This window comes from Ursus arctos, unplaced genomic scaffold (genome assembly GCF_023065955.2).
Source record: "Ursus arctos isolate Adak ecotype North America unplaced genomic scaffold, UrsArc2.0 scaffold_10, whole genome shotgun sequence".
Taxonomy (NCBI): domain Eukaryota; kingdom Metazoa; phylum Chordata; class Mammalia; order Carnivora; family Ursidae; genus Ursus; species Ursus arctos.
The window spans coordinates 76,445,402-76,467,300 of NW_026622764.1; the positions used below are offsets into that span (position 1 = coordinate 76,445,402).

The 21,899-nt window shown below is 39.5% G+C and overlaps 1 protein-coding gene across 6 annotated transcripts in view; it reads right to left on the minus strand.

Moving 5' to 3' along the window:
- IFT88 (intraflagellar transport 88) overlaps nt 1-21,899 on the minus strand; it is a 146,842-nt gene that overhangs the window by 58,819 nt on the left and 66,124 nt on the right. For all 6 annotated transcript variants that reach the window (XM_057309773.1, XM_026492961.4, XM_026492957.4 and 3 more), the window contains one exon: nt 2,492-2,591. In XM_057309773.1, coding sequence (XP_057165756.1) covers nt 2,492-2,591 — 100 coding nt within the window. The remainder of the gene's footprint in view (nt 1-2,491; nt 2,592-21,899) is intronic.

Here is a 21,899-nt window from a genome sequence, read left to right on the forward strand (position 1 = left end):
AGAGACCGTGCGTGCATGACAGCATGAGTGGGGGCAAGGGCAGAGGAAGAAGGAGAGAGAAAAAATCCTCAAGCAGACTCTCCGCTGAGTGCGGAGACAGAGATCATGACCTGAGTCAAAACCAAAAGTCGGCCACCCAACTGAGTGGGCCACCCAACCGAGTGAGCCATCCAACTGCCCCAAAACTTCACAATGTTCATTAAAAAATATCTGAGAGAATAAAAACATATTTCATATTTTAAATTTCTAAACTATAAATTACTCTTAAAAAGCTATACAATTATTCTAATAAAAGGAATATTCCCAGGATATCTGGTTTGAAATGGGCTGTTTTCATAACTGTTCTTTATATGTTCAATGAATGCATAGCCAATATTTCTGTTTTTATTTATTTATTTATTTTTTGTTTTTGTTTTTAAAAATAAAATATTATACATCAATTCATTTACAAGTGAAACTGATAAAAGTACACCTAATAAAATTAAATTTAATTATAAAAAGCAAAACAAATAATGAAAATAAATGTTGTTAGTTTGGGTTGTGTTTCTTTTTTCCACCCACGAACGATTAGGAAAATAGATATATCTCCATTTTGGGTTTCTTTCCTGACTGATGCCATCTACCTGCCTACTGGTTTCTGCATTCCACTGCATCGGTCCATACATTATCACTGGCCTTCAGACCAACCTACTTCATTTCATCCACCTTTGGCTTTTTAGTGGATTCCTTCTCTATTACAAAGGTGACTACCAAACAGCACTATCATCACAAAGAACCACACTCTGAGATTTCAGCATCTTTACTTAGCTATAGAATTATAACCTCATATAAGGTGTACATTTTTCTCTTATTTTGAATTGTAAATAAAGTAGTTCTCATCAAATGATCATTATGTCAACGCAAACCCTTTTAACCTAACAGTGTTCCTTTCAACTAAGTTTGTATTATACCCACCTCATCATACTTACAATATACAAATAAAAGAAACACAAAGTCAAAGCAGCAATGTTGAGAAGAAAGCAGAAATTACATTTTTGAAACACAGGTAAACTAATTAAAATCTTGCAAATGCAAATGGAACATAAGGTATTTTAAATGAGGATAGCTAGGAAAGCAGCAAACAATGTCATTTGGGTTAAATGAATTTTAAAATGAAAAAATTAGAGTTTATCCTTTAATGGACAGTTTTAAAACATAAATGGTAATACATTGTTAAATATTTCTAAAAAGACCATTTAAAAATAAAGTATCAAGAGAAAACTGGCAAACACTGTTTTCTCTATTTTGTCACCTATAACAGTACTTGTCACACACATAAAAATTATTTTTTTAGTGCACAGATGACTTTGGCAAGATAATAAAGACGAATTTGTCTGACTTCACTTCCACTGGAAAAGCATTATTAACACTTACAGAGAGTTATCACTGGCATTTTTAATGACCATGAGTGTGATGTTCAAATGACACAACACACATAAAGGTACTTTGAAAGTCTTTTTGGTGCTTTACAAATGCAAAAAAAAGGTGAAGCATACTAAATGCACATATACAATGGAACCAGTCCATGGGACTGCATTATATTAATCATATAATGATTGTATGAACCCTGGGGCTATATCTCTCCCCTCCTCTAGAAAGGAGTTTGTCATTTATGTTGTCTCCTAGACAAAAGGAAGGCTCTTAGGTAGGAAGAAAAACTGAAAACACAGGCTTGGGATAGGATGCAGGAAAGATATTGTGGTTTCCTCTGGCCCTGCCTCTCTGGGTCTAAAATTGGGAGGAGCTGAGCTTTCTAGTTGGGGGCACACATGACACTAATCATTGGTTTTATGAACCAGGATATCAAGTTTCATTCTGTTTATTCTCTTCTGTTATTGCCACCCCCATCCTTCCTTTTTAAAGCTGTCTATTCCTCTAGGTCTTGTCACAACTAGGTCTCATTTGAGAGAGACTGCTGAAGGTGGGTATCCATTCCATCTTGACCTAAGGTAGCAAGGTAGCAGTGGTACCAGCAAGAGATCCTGGAGGATTATGAAACTGTGCTTAGCAATGGGACCCTTTTATGCCCAATGCAATGTTAATGAGTAAACCAAATATACAAAACAGGCAACAGGAAAGCTGCTCTGGTGAGAACAGTAGATGGAAGCATCAGGCTACTAGCTGGCCTCCTGGACTTCCCTAATTCTAAAAAACCTTAGTGCTTTAGGGAACAGTTTGAAAACTCCTAGAGGAAAGTTAATCTCTGGACTAGACTATGGTTTAGTAATTTAGGAACCATGCTTTACATGGAAAGTATTTGGATGGGGACAAACAGGACAAACAGGTCAAAATTAAAGTAATACTGTATTATTGGAAATGATGTTAAGACAAGTAAAAATATTACTAAACTTCAGAATAATCACAGACAACAATATTCTGGAAAAAGTTTTGCAAGATTATTGTTTTCACCAGTTAACATATAAAAGTTCATCTAAAACTTTTAAAAACTTACTTGGTTGAAGTCCTTTTGTCTCAAGTATGTAATTGCTTTGTTTATTTCCAGATCATTTGCTAACTCTACATATTGAGAAGCTTTCACAACTTCAACACACCTATAATGCAAAGCATTAAAAAAGTTATTTTGTTTTGGCATATTTATGTTGTTGGTGGGGTCCTTATGACTTTTCAAAACAATGTTAAAGTGCCCCTTGTGCTAAGGCTAAGTACCTGATTTCTTCCAAAGCATGCAGTAAGATACTGAATTCTAGTTCTACACTAATCTTCTTATCTAACTCTCCTTTAGTTTATTGTCACTTCTAATTATTTATTGTATCTTAAATAAAATTGAATTGATATATATAGTCTCATTTTTTAATTAACCACTAAAACAATTTCAATTTGTAACAGGTAAAAATATTTCTATATATTTTTTCATCTTAAATGTTCTGATGGTGAAAAAAATTCTATAGAACTTGTAGAATATGCTTAAGTTTTATGTCCAACTTCAACGGACTATCATAGATCTGAGATCACACATCTAGAAAACTGTCAAGGAAGAATTTGAACACGATTTTTATTGATACCAAAATCTACCACACCAAGACTGTTCTTCAAATTGAGGTCGACTGAAATCAGTTTAGTTGATCATGACCCTTATTTAAAAAAAACAGAACATGTAAAATATCAAAGGGCATCACACATAAGGACAAGGACTGTTCCATACAACTTTTTTCAGTAAACAATATAAAATAAATTTCTTACTGGGGTTCTGGTTCAAAAATATTTCAAATCCAATGGCATGGACAAGGAATTTTTTAAAAGATTTATTTATTTATTTATTTATTTATTTGAGAGAGAGAGAGAGAGACCATGAACATGGTGGGGAGGGGCAGGGGGGAGAGGGAGAGAGAGAATCTCAAGAAGACTCCCCGCTGAGTGTGGAGTCAATGTGGGGCTCAATCTCACTACCCTGAGATCATGACCTGAGCTGAAATCAAGAGTCAGATGCTTAACTGACTGAGCCACTCAGGCACTCCTGGCTTGGACAAATACTTTTAAAACATTGTAGCAGAAGATCCCTTTCTTCAGATAGAATCTTTTATTTTATTCTCGACTTACCAAAGAGCCTCTCTGCTTGCAGTGGGGATAGAGGATGTGAAGACTTGCCTGCACAGTACCCCTCTGAATGGCCCTCTGTCCCCAGCCCCACCCCAACAAAGTAGCCTATAAACATTAGAGACTGCAAGGGCTCCAAGAGAATGATCTGGAAACCACCGATACACCAATGCATTCAGCAAACATTTGTTGAATGTCTACTAGATGTCAGACATTATTATTTGGTACAGGGGCTAAAACAATAAAATATGGTTCATGCCTTTACAGGGGAAGCAGACCAGTAAAGTAAGTTCTGTGTAAGAGCTATTATAAAGGAATACAAGAATGTAGGGGTAGAAACTCTAAACCCGACTGGGGAAAGGTATTCCAGAGATATCTGCCACTCAGTTTGAATCTCAACTTTTTATTACTTATAAGAGACACACCTTAAATTAAGAATATAGAATCATCAAAAGTAAAGTGAAAAAAAGAAATACCACTAACCAAAAGAAAGCAGACAACGCAAACTTCAAGGCAAGAGACATTATGAGAAGTAATAAAGGACACTGTTTAATAAAAAGGGCTTAATAATCCACCAGGGATATACCCTTATTCTAAATCTTCAGGCACCCAATAACCTAACTTCAAAATAATATAAAACAAAAGTTAATAAACCTAAAGAAATGCAGAAATCTACAACTATAGTAAAAAACTTTTTTTTTAAAAAAGATTTTATTTATTTATTTGACAGAGAAAGAGACAGCCAGCGAGACAGTGAACACAGTCAGGGGGAGTGGGAGAGGAAGAAGCAGGCTACCAGTGGAGGAGCCTGATGTGGGGCTCGATCCCAGAACGCCGGGATCACGCCCTGAGCCGAAGGCAGACGTGTAACAACTGAGCCACCCAGGCGCCCCTATAGTAAAAGACTTTTAACATACCTCTCTCAATAGCTAAAAGAACAAGCAAACAAAAATCACTAAGGATAAAATGACAGATTCCTTAAAAAATACACCTTATCAAAAGTGACACAAGAAGAAAATCAGAAGTCTTGTATTTATTAAAACTCTTCTTATAAAGAAAACCTCAAATGCAGATGATTTTACTAGTGAATTCCTCCAACTGTTTAATAAAAAAATAATACCAATCCCATAAACTCCTTCAGAGGGGGGGAATATATCTGAACTTGTGATAAAAAGTCAGCTTACCCTTGTTAACAAAGTCAAAGACATTATTTTTAAAATTTTCAAACTTCAGGGGCACCTGCGTGGCTCAGTCAGTCTCCCTCCTTCTCCCTCTGCCCCCCCACCAGCACCGGCTTTCTCTCTCTCTCTCTTCTCCTCAAATAATAAATTCTTAAAATTATAAAGTTCATCCTTCTCATTAATATGGATGCAAAAATCCTCAGCTAAAGATTAGTAAGTCAAATCTAGTGATATTTTAAAAGGATAATACATCACAAACAAGTAGAGTTCATTCCAGATAATTTAACATTCAAAAAACAATCTTACAATTATTTGATAGATGGATTTTCATAAAAACTCTTAGCTAACCAGAAACAAAAGGAAACATTCTTTAATATGATAAAGAGTATTTACGAGAATCCTATAGCAAGCATCATATTTAATGGCACGTTGTGGAAAGCTTTGCCCCATTAGATCAGGAACAAAACAAAAATGATTCTATCACCACTTCTATTCAGCACTGAACTGGACATCAAAGCCAGTGCAATGAAGCAAGGAAACAAAAAGAAGCATAAAGATTGAGCAGAAAGAAAGAAAACTGTCATTATCTGTAGATGGCATAAATGTGTATGTAGATAACCCCAAAACATCTAGAGATGACTATCTGAATTCATAAGTAAATGAATTAAGGTCAGTGGATAAAGATCAATATCTAAAATTCAACTATATATCTACATACTAGAAAAGCACAAGTAGAAAATGAAATTTTAAAACTATGCCCTACACCATCAAAAACATTAAACATGTAGGAATAAATGTAACAAAAGACATGCCGATCTCTAGACTTAAAACTAAAAAGTATTTGAAAGAAATTACGGAGACCTAAATGGAGGAATGTATTGTACTTACAGATTTGAAAAGTAAACATTTTAAAGATGTTCTCTCCGGCCTGATCTATAGATTTGAATGAAATTCCAATTAATTTCCCAGTAGGTCAAGAGAAATGGAAGACAAGCCATAGACTAGGAGAAAATATTTGAAAAACAATGCCCAGACTTTCACTAAGCTACTGCACGGTACTGCTGTCCCGCTGTCCATCTTGTTTGGCCAAGTGGCCTGCAGGGACCAAAAATTGACGCTAGCCCCTAATGCAAGTGCATGTCCCAGACAGCAGCCTGCAGAGCCCAAGCAAATCTAAGTTCCTAATATGATTTCCCCCAAAGTCCTTGCGATGAACATTCTCCCCCACCTCCCAGGGCCTTCCCCTTGTGTACCCTACACAGGCCCTCATGGAGCTTACCCAAGCTCCTTCTCTTTTTGGTTTGAATTGACCAATCTGGCCTTATCCCATGAGCCCCAAAACATTTCACCCACAGACCCTAAGAAGGCATGTGCCCCAGGTCTTGCCTCTCTCTCTGCCTGTACCCTGTCTTGTCTTCCCTGTGTGGGGCCTCCAATTGTGCTGTGTACTTCCTCCAGGACCTGTGAGTAATAAGCTTCTCTATCTCAATTTCTCATGGTCAAGAATAATATTCCATTGTACGGCTATACCACTACACAGCAATGAAAATGAACAAACCAGAGCTACACGCAACAACACTGACAACTGCCACAGAAAGTAAAAGACGCCATACACGAAACAATATGCATAGAATGAGTCCATCTATGTGATGTTTAAAAAAAGTAAAACTATAGTTTAGGGATGCCTGGTTAGGTGGTTAAAGTCTGTAGAAAAGCTAGGAAATGATTACCATAGAAGTCAAGATATCCATCACACTTCAGAGTGGGAGGGACAGTGTCTGGGATGGGCACAGCAGAACTTCTAAGGTGCTGACTATGTTCTATTCTTTAAACGTTATAAATCTATATAGGGGTTACAGGGGTGTTTGCTTTGTGATAAATCATTGAGGTTGTATTACTGTTTTATACAATTCTTATGTGCTTTATATTTATCCACAAAAAGATTAAAAATAATTTTAACCCTATACAAATGAGTTAACAAAAATATAGTAAGAATGACAGAATAATTTGTAATGAAAAATCCAAATAATGCCAGGGCTGACTTTTTCCTTTTGGTTTTCAATACATAGTTGTATTACACTAATGAGTTTCCAAATCTGGCTGCACATCAGAACCACACGCAAACAATGAAAAAATATAGATTCTTCCGTTCCATCTAACACCTACTATCTACTTTCAACAAGTTCCTAGGTTAGCGGCAGTTGAGAAGTACTGGCATAGCACAGGGCAATGGTTCTGTATGTTGGGTATAGTTAATGGGACCCTGTACGGGGCTTTAAAAAATGTTGATGCCTGAGCCCAAACCCCAGAAATTCTGACCTAAATAGTCACAGTTCTGCCTGGACACTGGGATTTTTAAAAATTCCCTGATGATTTTACTATGCAGCCAAGGGTGATAATCACTGGTAAAGAGTTACAGAATGGTATGCATGAGAATAATGTTGGGGGGGGGTTGAAAAAATACAAACGCTTGCTCTCTACCTCGAACCCTAACTCAGATATATTGGAGGTGGGGGAGGGGGAGGGGGGGGAAACTAGTCATTGTTCTTTTAATAAGCTCACAGTATAATTCCAATGCATACATTGTTTAAAAGTCACTGGCATAGTAAATATTCTGACCTTAACTATGTATTTGTCCTTAGTGAAGCCAATACAGTTTTTACCACTCATTTCTCTCAGCTATAAAAAGGCAATGATTTCATGCCTATCTCACTGAGATAAAGTATACAACAGCATTAATCAATAATCCAAAGTAGCTGTGCTCAATAAATTGAAGGTGAAGTAAAAAAAATTTTGCCACAATTTAGGTTGTGAATGACACCATACCAGGCCTCAGCTATACATTCACTGAAAACTGCCCCAGAGAGAAGGAAACAAAATTAATGACCCTCTCTTTAGTAAAAATATATAAAATTTCTGGCTTTATAATTAACTTACTAGTAATATTAGTCAGCTTTGAGAACTAAATATTGGCATATTCCAGATTTCAAACAGGCTGAAATATTTAACACTGAACAAGACTGGCAACCACTTTTTAAAAATAGTCCCATTAATACCATTTTAAAAAACTTTTTTTTAAAAATGTAAATCAGCCTCAAAAAGCTAGGTCTGAGCGAATAGAAAAATAATAGTCTTTAAAATTCAAAACTGCTTCCTTTTACTGATTTAAAAAAATAAATACATATATACATAGAACTGCCAGTAGGTCTAAGTGAAACAGAAGACTCTATTATCGATTTGTCTTGATGAAGTATTTTAAATATTACTGAAATGGAACAGAAATCAGGTAGGCTTAGTTTAAATGTTTTTTGTTTGTTTTATTTCAAGTCCTAAACATTCTCTAGGGGCGCCTGGGTGGCTCAGTCGTTAAGCGTCTGCCTTCGGCTCAGGGCGTGATCCCTGCGTTCTGGGATCGAGCCCCACATCGGGCTCCTCTGCTGGGAGCCTGCTTCTTCCTCTCCCACTCCCCCTGCCTGTGTTCCCTCTCTCGCTGGCTGTCTCCCCCTCTATGTCAAATAAATAAAATAAAAATCTTAAAAAAACACAACATTCTCTAAACATTGAACAGATGTTATTTATATCTTATAAAGCAATCTTCTTTAATATTCTACAAAGAACAAGACATATGAAGAAATCAGACTTGAAGAAAGTATGACACCTCTAAGTAACCATTATGGAATGATCTCCTATATATAAAATATTTTCTAACTCCAGTCAGAAGCTCTGATGTTGACTCTAAAGATCACTGTCCTCCATCTAAAATATACATACACATATATATATACAGATATATACAAATGTACATAGTTTTTGTATGTATATAACCACATAAAATGTACACATATATGCATGTTTGTTCATATGCACATACACATATATACTGTAGTTTCTGAAATATATTATGTAAGCTTTCTGAATATCAAACCTCTTTCTTCAAAGTTATTAGAAACATGGGCTTTCATGTATCCGGAGATAAATTTTACGTAATTTCACGTAAGTTTTTAAAAAAACCTGCCTAGTTAACATATAAGGAAATAAGACTTACTACATTTTAGGTTACAAATGAAATCTTGAAAATACCCATGAATTATAACATAGTTATGATATCACTATGCACATTGCTATGCACATCACTATGCTCTTTGGCAAAAACTAATATTTATACTGGGTAACATTAAAAATACTGAGTTGGAGGAGTGATGTCAGCAAAATGGCAGTACAGGAATTCCTAGTACCTGTACCCTCCCCAAAAGATCAATTTTAAGGACTATCCATGCATGAAAATACTTTCACAAGAACTAAGGATTCTAGGTGAGGGATTATAGTACCTGGGTGAGGATTAGATATAAGACACATTAATGAGGACAGACAGATTCACAGACCCCCTTTATCTTTCCTCTGAGCCCAGACAGCTCAGCATGGAGAGAGAAAGCCTCTCTCTAAGAGAAGTTGAGTAAAGTAAGCATCTGACTTCACTGTAGACTCCAGTTTAGCCCACCCTAGCACCAGGCTCTCAATGCCCTTGCTGGCTCCCTAGAAGGCTCCTATGAACCCAGGCTCCTGTCCACCCTGGTACCTGTGGGATTCTACATCCTCAGGTGGCTCCTAGGCATCAGGCTCCACAGACAGTACCTGTGAACCCAGGCCACCAACTCACTCCAGTGCCTGCTGGCTCCAGTGGCCACAGGTGGTTCCTGCAAACCTAGGTCCATACAACCTCCAGGTTCCCAGCAAGCTCCCATGAACCCAGGCTCCTGACACATCCCAGCATCAGCCAGCTCCAAGGCAGCAACTTTGGCCCTATAATCCCAATCAGCCCCTACAAAAAAGTTAGGATGACTAGGCCCAGAGACAGGATGACTACTGTATACCCAAGTTTTTGCCCCACTTCAGCACCAGGCTAGCTACTATAGCCCCAAATCCCAAGTACCAACTCAGCCCCCAGGTTCAAGGCAAGCTCCCATGGACCCAGGTTCTTGGTCGACCCAAGTACCATAATGACCCCCGCAAATCCAACCTCCATGCCATCCCCTGAGGGCTCCAGGATACAAGCCAACTCCTGTAGCCCCAGACTCCAGGTTGACTCTCACAAAATCAGGCTTCCAGCCTGTCTCAGTACCAGACCAGCCTCTGTGGACCCAGATGCTAGGCCCACCCCAGTGGGCCCCAATGCCTGGTTGGTGCCTGGAAACCTAGGATCCAGATCTGCCCACACAGACCAAGGTCCCAAGCCCATCACCACAGATTCAAGTACCAAGCACACCCCAGTGAACCTAGGCTTCAGGTCCACCCTGTGGCCTAGGTGCCAGACTAGTCCCTGTGTGCTCAAGCACTAGGCCTGCCCAGCTACCAACCCAGGCACCAGACCTGTCCACTTGAGTATTCCACCAGATGGTCCACCCAGAATCTCTGGACAGGCTTATTGGTGAAGGGCTTTGCCTCATAAAGCCAGTCTGTAAATGCTGGAAGAGGTGCCTACTTCCTCAAATATATAGATACCAACACAAGGACACAAGGATCATGAATAATCAATAAAATATATAATCACCAAAGGAAACTAAAGAAATTCTAATGACTGACTCTAAAAAAATGGAAATCTATGAACTGTCTGACAAAGAATTTAGAATAATCCTCTTTAAAAAGTTTAGTCAACTTTGGAGGGAGTTAAGATGGCGGAGGAGTAGGGGACCCCTTTTTCAGCCGGTCCCCTGAGTCGAGCTGGATAGGTACCAGACCAGACTAAATAACCACGGAATCAGCCTGAGACGCAGGATGATGCATCTGGATCTCTACAAATGAACATCTCCAGCGCTGAGTATTGAGGTACGAAGAGGGGAGCTGTAAACCGTGCACAGATATCGGAAGATAAACGGAAGGGGGAGGGAGCCGCCGCGTTTGGGCGCCGGGAAGCGGCAGCCACCTGCACGGGGGAGCGGGCGGACTCACAGAGGGCACCCGCGAGAGAGCGGACTGAGACCGGTGAGCCGTGAACGCGCGTGCCACCAGGCATCTCCCGGAACACCGGAATCCCGGTGCGCTCACGGGATCCAGACTGAGACCGGGAACTCCCGGAGCGCGCGCGGGGCGGCTGGCGGCTGGCGGGCCACCTGCACGGGGGAGCGGGCGGACTCGCGGTCGGCACCCGCGAAACAGCAGACTGTGACCCTGAACCGGGTGCGCGCGCCACCAGGCTTCTCCCGAAACTCCGGAATCGAGGTGTGCTCACCGGGCATAGACTGAGACCGGGAGACCCGGGAGCGTGCGGGGCGGCCGGTGGCTGGCGGCATTAGAAACACAAAGGACAGAGACGCGCCGGCCCTGGAAGTGAGGGCAGGGACGCCGAGTTGGTGCGCACATCCCGGGAAGCTGCAGGGTTGAGCAGCACCAACAGTAATAGAGTTAAAGTGGCCAGAACATCAGTGGAGAACGGGCCGCAAGCCCTCTGTTCTGTGACAATGCAGCCTCTGCTGCTCTGACCCTCAGAAGAGGCATAGCCGGCCGCCAGGGAAAGCCGCCAGAGAACAAAAGCCTGGAAATACCGGCCGAGAGAGCGCCCATCCCCATCCTCCCTCGCAGGGGACACGGAGACTCTAACCAAACAGGGTTGCCTGAGTATCGGTGCGGCAGGCCCCTCCCCCAGAAGGCAGGCTGAAAAATCAAGAAGCCCACAACCGGAGGCGCCTTGGTGGCGCAGTCATTGAGCACCTGTCTCCGGCTTAGGGCGTGATCCCAGCATTCCGGAAAGGAGTCCCTCATCGGGCTCCTCCGCTGGGAGCCTGCTTCTTCCTCTCTCACTCCCCTGCTTCTGTTCCATTCTTGCTGACTGTCTATCTCCCTCTCTCAGATAAGTAAATAAATAAAATCTTTAAAGAAGAAGCCCACATCTCTAAGATCCCTATAAAACAAGGGGCACGGCCTGGGACCCAGTCAATAATTTTGGGCTCTGGACAACCCCGCAACCTCCCCTCATCAGAATGACAAGAAGGAGAAGCCCCCCCCAGCAAAGAAAAGACAGTGAGTCAGTGGCCTCTGCCACAGAAGTAACGGATATGGATGTAACCAAATTATCAGAAATGGAATTCAGAGTAACAATGGTCAAGATAATGAGTAGACTTGAAAAAAGTATTCAGGAAAATGTTACTGAGAATATAGAATCCCTAAGGGCGGAAATGAGAGCGAATTTGACAGAAATTAAAAATTCTATGAGCCAAATGCAGGCAAAACTAGAGGCTCTGACGGCTAGGGTCACGGAAGCGGAGGAAAGGGTTAGTGAATTGGAGGATGGGTTAATAGAGGAAAAAATAAAAATAGAAGATGGTCTTAAAAAAATCCACGCCCACGAATGTTGGCTACGGGAGATTACTGACTCAACGAAACGATCCAATGTTAGAATCATCGGCATCCCCGAGGGGGTGGAGAAAAACAGAGGTCTAGAAGAGATATTTGAACAAATTGTAGCTGAAAACTTCCCTAATCTAGCAAGGGAAACAAAAATTCGTGTCCAAGAGGCAGAGAGGACCCCTCCCAAGCTCAACCATGACAGACCTACACCACGTCACGTCATAGTGCAACTCGCAAATATGAGATCCAAGGATACAGTATTGAAAGCGGCCAGGGCAAAGAAATTTCTCACGTACCAAGGCAAAGGCATCAGAATTACGTCAGACCTGTCTACACAGACCTGGAATGAGAGAAAGGGTTGGGGGAGCATTTTTAAAGCTCTTTCAGAGAAAAACATGCAGCCAAGGATCCTTTAACCAGCAAGGCTGTCATTCAGAATTGATGGAGAAATAAAGACATTTCAGAATCGACAGTCACTAGCCAATTTTGTAACCACGACACCAGCCCTACAGGAGGTATTACGGGGGGTTCTATAAAAGTAAAAAGGCCCCAAGAGTGATACAGAACAGAAAGTCACAGCCAATACAAACAAAGACTTTACTGACAACATGGCAGAATTAAAAGCATATCTCTCAGTACTCAGCCTTAACATTAATGGCTTAAATTCTTCCTTAAAACGCCACAGGGTTGCAGATTGGATAAAAAGAAATGACCCATCCATTTGCTGTCTACAAGAGACTCATTTCGAACCCCAAGATGCATTCAGACTGAGAGTAGGGGGATGGAGTACCATCTTTCACGCAAATGGACCTCAAAAGAAAGCTGGGGTAGCAATTCTCATATCAGATAAACTGGATTTTAAACTACAGACTATAGTTAGAGACGCAGAAGGGCACTATATTATTCTTAAAGGAAGTATTCAACAAGTGGATATGACAATTATAAATATATATGCCCCCAACAGGGGAGCAGCAAGATACACAAGCCAACTCTTAACCAGAATAAAGAGACATATAAATAAAAATACATTAATAGTAGGGGACCTCAACACTCCACTCTCAGAAATAGACAGAACACCCTGGCAAAAACTAAGCAAAGAATCAAACGCTTTGAATGCCATACTCGACGAGTTGGACCTCTTAGATATATATATAGAACACTACACCCCAGAACCAAAGAATACTCATTCTATTCTAATGCCCATGGAACATTTTCAAGAATGGACCATGTTCTGGGACACAAAACAGGTCTCAGCCGATACCAAAAGATTGAAATTATCCCCTGCATATTCTCAGACCACAACGCTCTGAAATTGGAACTCAACCACAAGAAAAAATTTGGAAGAAACTCAAACACTTGGAGACTAAGAACCATCCTGCTCAGGAATGACTCGATAAACCAGGAAATCAAAAATCAAATTAAACAATTTATGGAGACCAATGAGAATGAAAATACAACAGTCCAAAACCTATGGGATACTGCAAAGGCAGTCCTAAGGGAGAAATACATAGCCATCCAAGCCTCACTCAAAAGAATAGAAAAATCTAAAATGCAGTTTTTATATTCTCACCTCAAGAAGCTGGAACACCAACAGAGGGACAGGCCTAATCCACGCACAAGGAAGCAGTTGACCAAAATTAAAGCTGAAATCAATCAAGCAGAAACCAGAAGTACAGTAGAGCAGATCAACAGGACTAGAAGCTGGTTCTTGGAGAGAATCAATAAAATTGACAGACCACTGGCAAGACTTATCCAAAAGAAAAGAGAAAGGACCCAGATTATTAAAATTATGAATGAAAAAGGAGAGGTCATGACGAACACCATTGAAATTGGAAGGATTATTAGAAATTTTTATCAACAGCTATATGCCAATAAGCTAAGCAATCTGGAAGAGATGGAATCCTTCCTGGAAACCTATAAACTACCAAGATTGAAACAGGAAGAAATTGATTTCTTAAACAGCGCAATTAATTATGAAGAAATTGAGTCAGTGATAAACAACCTTCCAAATAACAAAACTCCAGGCCCGGACAGTTTTCCTGGGGAATTCTACCAAACATTCAAAGAAGAAATAATACCTATCCTCCTAAAGCTATTTCAAAAAATAGAAACAGAAGGAAAGCTACCAAACTCATTCTATGAGGCCAATATTACCTTGATCCCCAAACCAGGCAAAGACCCCCTCAAAAAGGAGAATTACAGACCGATTTCCCTAATGAATATGGACGCCAAAATCCTCAACAAGATACTTGCTAATAGAATCCAACAGTTCATTAAAACGATTATCCACCACGATCAAGTGGGATTCATACCTGGGATGCAAGCGTGGTTCAATATTCGCAAATCAATCAGCGTGATACATCATATCAACAAGAAAAGACTCAAGAACCATATGATCCTCTCAATCGATGCCGAAAAAGCATTTGACAAAATACAGCATCCTTTCCTGATTAAAACCCTTCAGAGTGTAGGAATAGAAGGTACATTTCTCAATCTCATAAAAGCCATCTATGAAAAGCCTACTGCAAATATTATTCTCAATGGGGAAAAGCTGGAAGCCTTTCCCTTAAGATCAGGAACACGACAAGGATGCCCACTCTCGCCACTATTATTCAACATAGTACTAGAAGTCCTTGCAACAGCAATCAGACAACAAAAAGGGATCAAAGGTATTCAAATCGGCAAAGAAGAAGTCAAAATGTCTCTCTTCGCAGATGACATGATACTCTATATGGAAAACCCAAAAGAAGCCACTCCCAAACTATTAGAAGTTATAGAGCAATTCAGTAACGTGGCGGGATACAAAATCAATGCTCAGAAATCAGTTGCATTTCTGTACACGAATAACAAGACCGAAGAAAGAGAAATTAGGGAATCCATCCCATTTACAATAGCACCAAAAACCATACGTTACCTTGGAATTAACTTAACCAGAGACGTAAAGGACCTTTATTCTAGAAACTATAAATCACTCTTAAAAGACATTGAGGAAGACATAAAAAGATGGAAAGATATTCCATGCTCATGGATCGGAAGAATTAACATAGTTAAAATGTCCACGCTACCCAGAGCAATCTACACTTTCAATGCTATCCCGATCAAAATACCAATGACATTTTTCAAAGAACTGGAACAAATAGTCCTTAAATTTGTATGGAACCAGAAAAGACCCCGAATCTCCAAGGAACTGTTGAAAAGGAAAAACAAAGCTGGGGGCATCACAATGCCGGATTTCGAGCTGTACTACAAAGCTGTGATCACAAAGACAGCATGGTACTGGCACAAAAACAGACACATAGACCAATGGAACAGAATAGAGAGCCCAGAAATGGACCCTCAGCTCTTTGGGCAACTAATCTTTGATAAAGCAGGAAAAAACATCCGGTGGGAAAAAGACAGTCTCTTCAATAAATGGTGCTGGGAAAATTGGACAGCTACATGCAAAAGAATGAAACTTGACCACTCTCTCACACCATACACAAAAATAAACTCCAAATGGATGAAAGACCTCGATGTGAGACAGGAATCCATCAGAATTCTAGAGGAGAACATAGGCAGCAACCTCTACGACATCGGCCAAAGCAACCTTTTTCATGATACATCCCCAAAGGCAAGAGAAACAAAAGATAAAATGAATTTATGGGACTTCATCAAGATTAAAAGTTTCTGCACAGCCAAGGAAACAGTCAGAAAAACTAAGAGGCAGCCCACGGAATGGGAGAAGATATTTGCAAATGACACTACAGATAAAGGACTGGTATCCAAGATCTACAAAGAACTTCTCAAACTCAATACACGAGAAACAAATAAACAAATCAAAAAATGGGCAGAAGATATGAACAGACACTTTTCCAATGAAGACATACAAATGGCTAACAGACACATGAAAAAATGTTCAAAATCATTAGCCATCAAGGAAATTCAAATCAAAACCACACTGAGATACCACCTTACGCCAGTTAGAATGGCAAAAATAGACAAGGCAAGAAACAACAATTGTTGGAGAGGATGTGGAGAAAGGGGATCCCTCCTACATTGTTGGTGGGAATGCAAGTTGGTACAGCCACTCTGGAAAGCAGTGTGGAGGTCCCTTAAAAAGTTAAAAATTGAGCTACCCTATGATCCAGCCATTGCACTACTGGGTGTTTACCCCAAAGATACAGACGTAGTGAAAAGAAGGGCCATATGCACCCCAATGTTCATAGCAGCAATGTCCACAATAGCTAAATCGTGGAAGGAGCCGAGATGCCCTTCAACAGATGACTGGATTAAGAAGTTGTGGTCCATATATACAATGGAATATTACTCAGCAATCAGAAAGAACGAGTTCTCAACATTTGCTACAACATGGACAGCACTGGAGGAGATAATGCTTAGTGAAATAAGTCAAGTAGAGAAAGACAACTATCATATGATTTCTCTCATCTATGGAACATAAGAACTAGAATGATCAGTAGGGGAAGAAAGGGATAAAGAAAGGGGGGGTAATCAGAAGGGGGAATGAAACATGAGAGACTATGGACTATGAGAAACAAACTGAGGGCTACAGAGGGGAGGGGGGTGGGGGAATGGGATAGACCGGTGATGGGTAGTAAGGAGGGCACATATTGCATGGTGCACTGGGTGTTATACACAACTAATGAATCATCGAGCCTTACATCGAAAACCGGGGATGTACTGTATGGTGACTAACATAATATAATAAAAAATCATTATTAAAAAAAAAAAAAGTTTAGTCAACTTTAAGAAAACAGACAACTAAATGAAATTAGGAAAACAAAAAGTACCTCAAGGAACTAAAAAAAGAAGAACTAAGTTCAAAATTAGTAGAAAGAAAGAAGTAACAAAGATCAGAGCAGAAATAAATGAAAGAGACAAGAAAAACAATAGAAAAGATCAATAAAACTAAGACCTTATTTTTTTTAAGAGAAAAAAATGACAAATCTTTACCTGGACTACCTAAGGAAGAAAGAAAGAAAATGCAAATAAATAAATTCAGATACGGAAACTGGAGAACTAGAAGAAAATAGGTGAAAAGTTCCTTGACATGGATCTTGGCACTGATTTTTTTCATATGACACCTAAAGCCAAACCAGCAAAATAAAAAATAAACAAGTGGGACTACAACAAACTAACAAGCTTCTGCACAGCAAAAGAAACTACAAAAGAAAAAAAGAAAGAAAGAAAGAGAGAAAGAAAGAAAGAAAGAAAAAGAAATGAAAAGACAACTACAGAATGGGAGAAAATATTTGCAATTCATATAGGACATATCTTGGAAATACTGTCGGTTCAGTTCCAGACTGCTGCAATAAAGTGAATATTGAAATAAAGTAAGTCTAGTGAATTTTTGGTTTCCTAGCGCATATAAAAGTTCTTTACACTATACCATAGTCTATGAAGTGTGAAACAGCATTACGTCTAAAAAACAATGTATGTAGCTTAATTAAAAAATACTTTGTTGCTAAAAAATGCTAATCGTCATCTGAGCTTTCAGCAGGTTGTAATCACTGGTCACAGATCACCATAATGAATATAATAATGTAGGACTTCCAGGGAAGATAGTAAAGTAGGAAGACCCTAGGTTCATATCATCCCATGGATACATAACACCCTATCAGTGTAAATAACCCAGAAAACTCAGAATGTGTTACAAAGGGACAGAAATCCCTGGGGAACTCCTCCAGGAATAAAGGAACTGGCAGGTGCTATATTCCTCCCTTGCCCCTCAGCATAAACACATGCCCACCTATGGGACTTTCTATTTAATTTGCCAACACTGCTGCCCCCATCGTCGCATGTTGTGCTTCTTCCAATCCACCCCTCCATATAGCCTGCCTTAGTCTGGACACATCAGGATCTCTCCTGCAGAGGACCTGCAGCACACAAAGCTTGACAGTACTGCAGCCCTACCGCCCCGCGCTGTCCTTCAGCAGATCTGCCCTTTCCAACACACTCTTGGCCAGAGCCCATATAGGGCAGTGCCACAGGCCTGGCAGTGTGCAAGCAGCCCTTAGAGTAGCCAACATCACTCCAAAGTGACTCCTGTCCTGGAGAGAGGGAAACACAACCACACCAGTGAGATGGAGCGCCCAGCAGTGGGTTGGAGGCAGACAACTGGTCTGACCATAGGCCCTGCAAACCAATGGAAGCTTCTCAGGGGACAATACAGGGAAAGCACCTGTAGTTTGGTGCTACTGACTCAACTGAAGCCCAAGGCATCTGCAGACTGGCCCACTAAACCACAGGGACAAAAACTGTCCACAACATAAAGAGAGCCCCTGCAGATGACTGGACTGAAGGAAAAAGCAGCTCATCCGCAACAGCAGGGTGCACACATCACACACAGGAGACATCTCTGAAGTGCCAGGTTCTGGTGAACAAGGGATACTTCATGGAAAGGCTCTACAGACCTCTTCTTCATAAGGCCAGTATACGAAAGAGCAGGAGATGTAGCTGACTTTCCCTACACAGAGAAAGAGACACTGACAGTTAGATAAACTGAGGAAACAGAGGAGTAGGTCCCAAATAAAAGAACAGGGCAAAACCACAGCAAGAAATCTAAGAGATATGTAATACGCCTTCTAGAGAATTTAAAGTAATGATCATAAAGATACTCACTGGACTTAAGAGAAGAGTGGAGGACATAAGTGAGACCATAAACAATGAGAAGAAAAACGACCAATCAGAGATGAGGAACACAGTAAATGAAATTAAAAATAAACTAGAAGGAATAAATAAAAGTCTAGAGGAAGCAGAAGAATGAAGCAGCAGCCTGGAGGACAGCGTAATTGGAAGTAATCAAGCTGAGAAGATGACAGATAAAAACTTATGCAAAATGAGAATAGACTTAAGGAATTCAATGACATCATCAAATGTAATAACACTGGCATTATAAGGATCCCCAAAGGACTAGAGAGAGAAAAGGGGGCAGAAATTTAAAGAAATAATGGCTGAAAACTTCCTGAATTTGGGGAAGGAAACAGAAATTCAGACCCAGGAGGCACAAAGGTTCGCCAACAAAATCATTCCAAGGAGGTCCACACCAAGGTACGTAATAATTAAAATTGGCAAAAAGTACTAACAGAAAAAAAATTTTTTTTTTTTTTAAAGATTTTATTTATTTATTTGACAGAGATAGAGACAGCCAGCGAGAGAGGGAACACAAGCAGGGGGAGTGGGAGAGGAAGAAGCAGGCTCATAGCGGAGGAGCCTGATGTGGGGCTCGATCCCGGAACGCCAGGATCACGCCCTGAGCCGAAGGCAGGCGCTTAACCGCTGTGCCACCCAGGCGCCCCAACTAACAGAAAAAATTTAAAAGCAACAAGAGAAAAGAAGACAGTTACATACAATGGAAAGCCTGTAAGGCTATTAGCTGATTTTTCAACAGAAACTTGACAGGCCAGAAGAGAATGGCATGATATATTCAAAGTGCTGAAAGGGAAAAATCGGCAGACAAGAATACTCTATCCATCAAGGTTATCAATCAGAACAGGAGGGATAAAGAGTTTCCCAAAAAAAAACAAAAGTTAAAGGAATTCATGACCACTAACTAGCCCTACAAGAAATGTAAAAGGGCACTCTTTGAGTGAAAAGACCACAAGCAAGAATAAGGAAAGTAGGAATCACAAAAGCAGTAAACATAAGTCTATCTGTAAATATCACTCAAGGGATTCACAAAATAAAGGTATGTAAAGTATGACACCATATACCTAAAACATGGGGAGGAGAGGAGTAAAGAATGGGTTCAAACTTAAGCCACCATCAACTTAACTTGTATTACTGTATGCAGAAGAGGTTATATACAAACCTAATGGTAGCCACAAATAAAAAACCAGTAATAGATACAGAGGAAATAAAGAGAAAGGAATCCAAGTATGTGACTAAAGAAAGCCAACTAATCATGAGAGAAGAAAGCTCTGGAGAAAAACTCCAAAAACAAACATAAAACAAGTAACAAAATGGCAATAACTACATACATATCAATAATTACTTTGAATGTAAATAGACTAAACACTCCAATCAAAAGACAGCATGATGAAATGGACAAAAAAAAAAAAAAAAAAAACAAGACATAAAAATAAGAGACTCATTTCAGACGTAAAGACACCTGCAGATTGAAAGTGATGTGATGGAAAAGCACTCAAAAGGATGTGAAAAGAAAGCCAGGTAGCAATACTTATATTGGACAAAACAGACTTTAAAACAAAGACTGTAACAAGAGACAAAGGACACTACATAATCATTAAGGAGACAATCCAACAAAAAGATATAACAATTGTAAATATTTATGTATGCAACACGGGGGCACCTAAATACTTAAAGCAGTAATAACAAACATAAAGGAAGTAATTGATAGTAATAACAAACATAAAGGAAGTAACTGATAGTAATAACAAACATAAAGGAAGTAATTGATAGGTCAATGGACAGATCACCCAACCAGAAAATCAACAAGGAAATAAGAGCTTTGAATGACATCCTGGACCAGATGGATTTAACAGATATGTTCAGAACATTCTATCCTAAAACAGCAAAATACACATTCATTTCAAGTGACATAGAACATTTTCCACAAGAGATCACATATTAGGCCACAAAGCTTCAAGAAATTCAAAAAGATCAAAGTCATTCCATGCATCTTGCTGACCACAGCACTCTAAGACTAGAAATCAACCACAAGAAAAAATCTGGAAAAACCACAAATACATGGAGGTTAAATAACATGCTACTAAAGAGTGGATGGGTCAATCAAGAAATCAAAGTGGTAATAAAAAAATACACAGAAACAAATAATAATGAAAATACAATGATCCAAAATCTTTGGGATGCAGCAAAAGTGGTTCTAAGAGGGAAGTTTATAGCAATATAGGCCTGTCTCAAGAAGCAAGAAAAAAATCTCAAATAAACAACTTAACTTTACACCTAAACAAGCTAGAAAAAGAAGAACAACAAAACCCAGAACCAGTAGTAGGAAGGAAATAATAAAGATTAGAGCAGAAATAAATGAAACAGAAGCCAAAAAAACCCAATAGAACAGTTCAAAGAAACCAGAAGCTGGTTCTTTGAAAAGATCAATAAAATTGATAAACCTCTAGTCAGACTCATAAAAAAAAAAGTACTCAAACAAAATTAGAAATGAAAGAGGAGAAATAACAACTGACACTACAGAAATACAAAGGATTACAAGAGAATATTATGAAAAATTATATGCAAACAAATTGGACAGCCTAGAAATCAATAAATTTCTAGAAACATATAACCTCCCAAAACTGAATCAGGAAGAAAAAGAAAAGTTGAACAGCCCAGAATCTTATATATGGTTTCACTGATAAATTCTAAACCAATCCTTCTCAAATTCTCCAAAAAACTGAAGTGGGAAACTCTCAAACTCATTTTATGAGGCCAACATTACCGAATAAGCTAGGTAAAAACATTACAACAAAAGAAAACTACAGGCTAATATCCTTGATGAATATTTATATGCAAACATCCTCAACAAAACACAAGCAAACTGAACATACATTTAAAGGATCATACACCACAACCAAGTGAGATTTAACCCTGGAATGCAAAAATGGTTCAATACATGCAAATCACTAACTGTGGTACATCACATCAATAGAATGAAAGATACAAAATCACACAAATTTAACAACTATTCATGAGAAAAAGTCTCAACAAAAAGAAGACATGAATATTGGAGAAAAGGGTACCCTTGTGTACTGTAAGTGAAAACGTAAACTGGTGCAGCCACTATGGAAAACAGTATGGAAATTCCTAAAA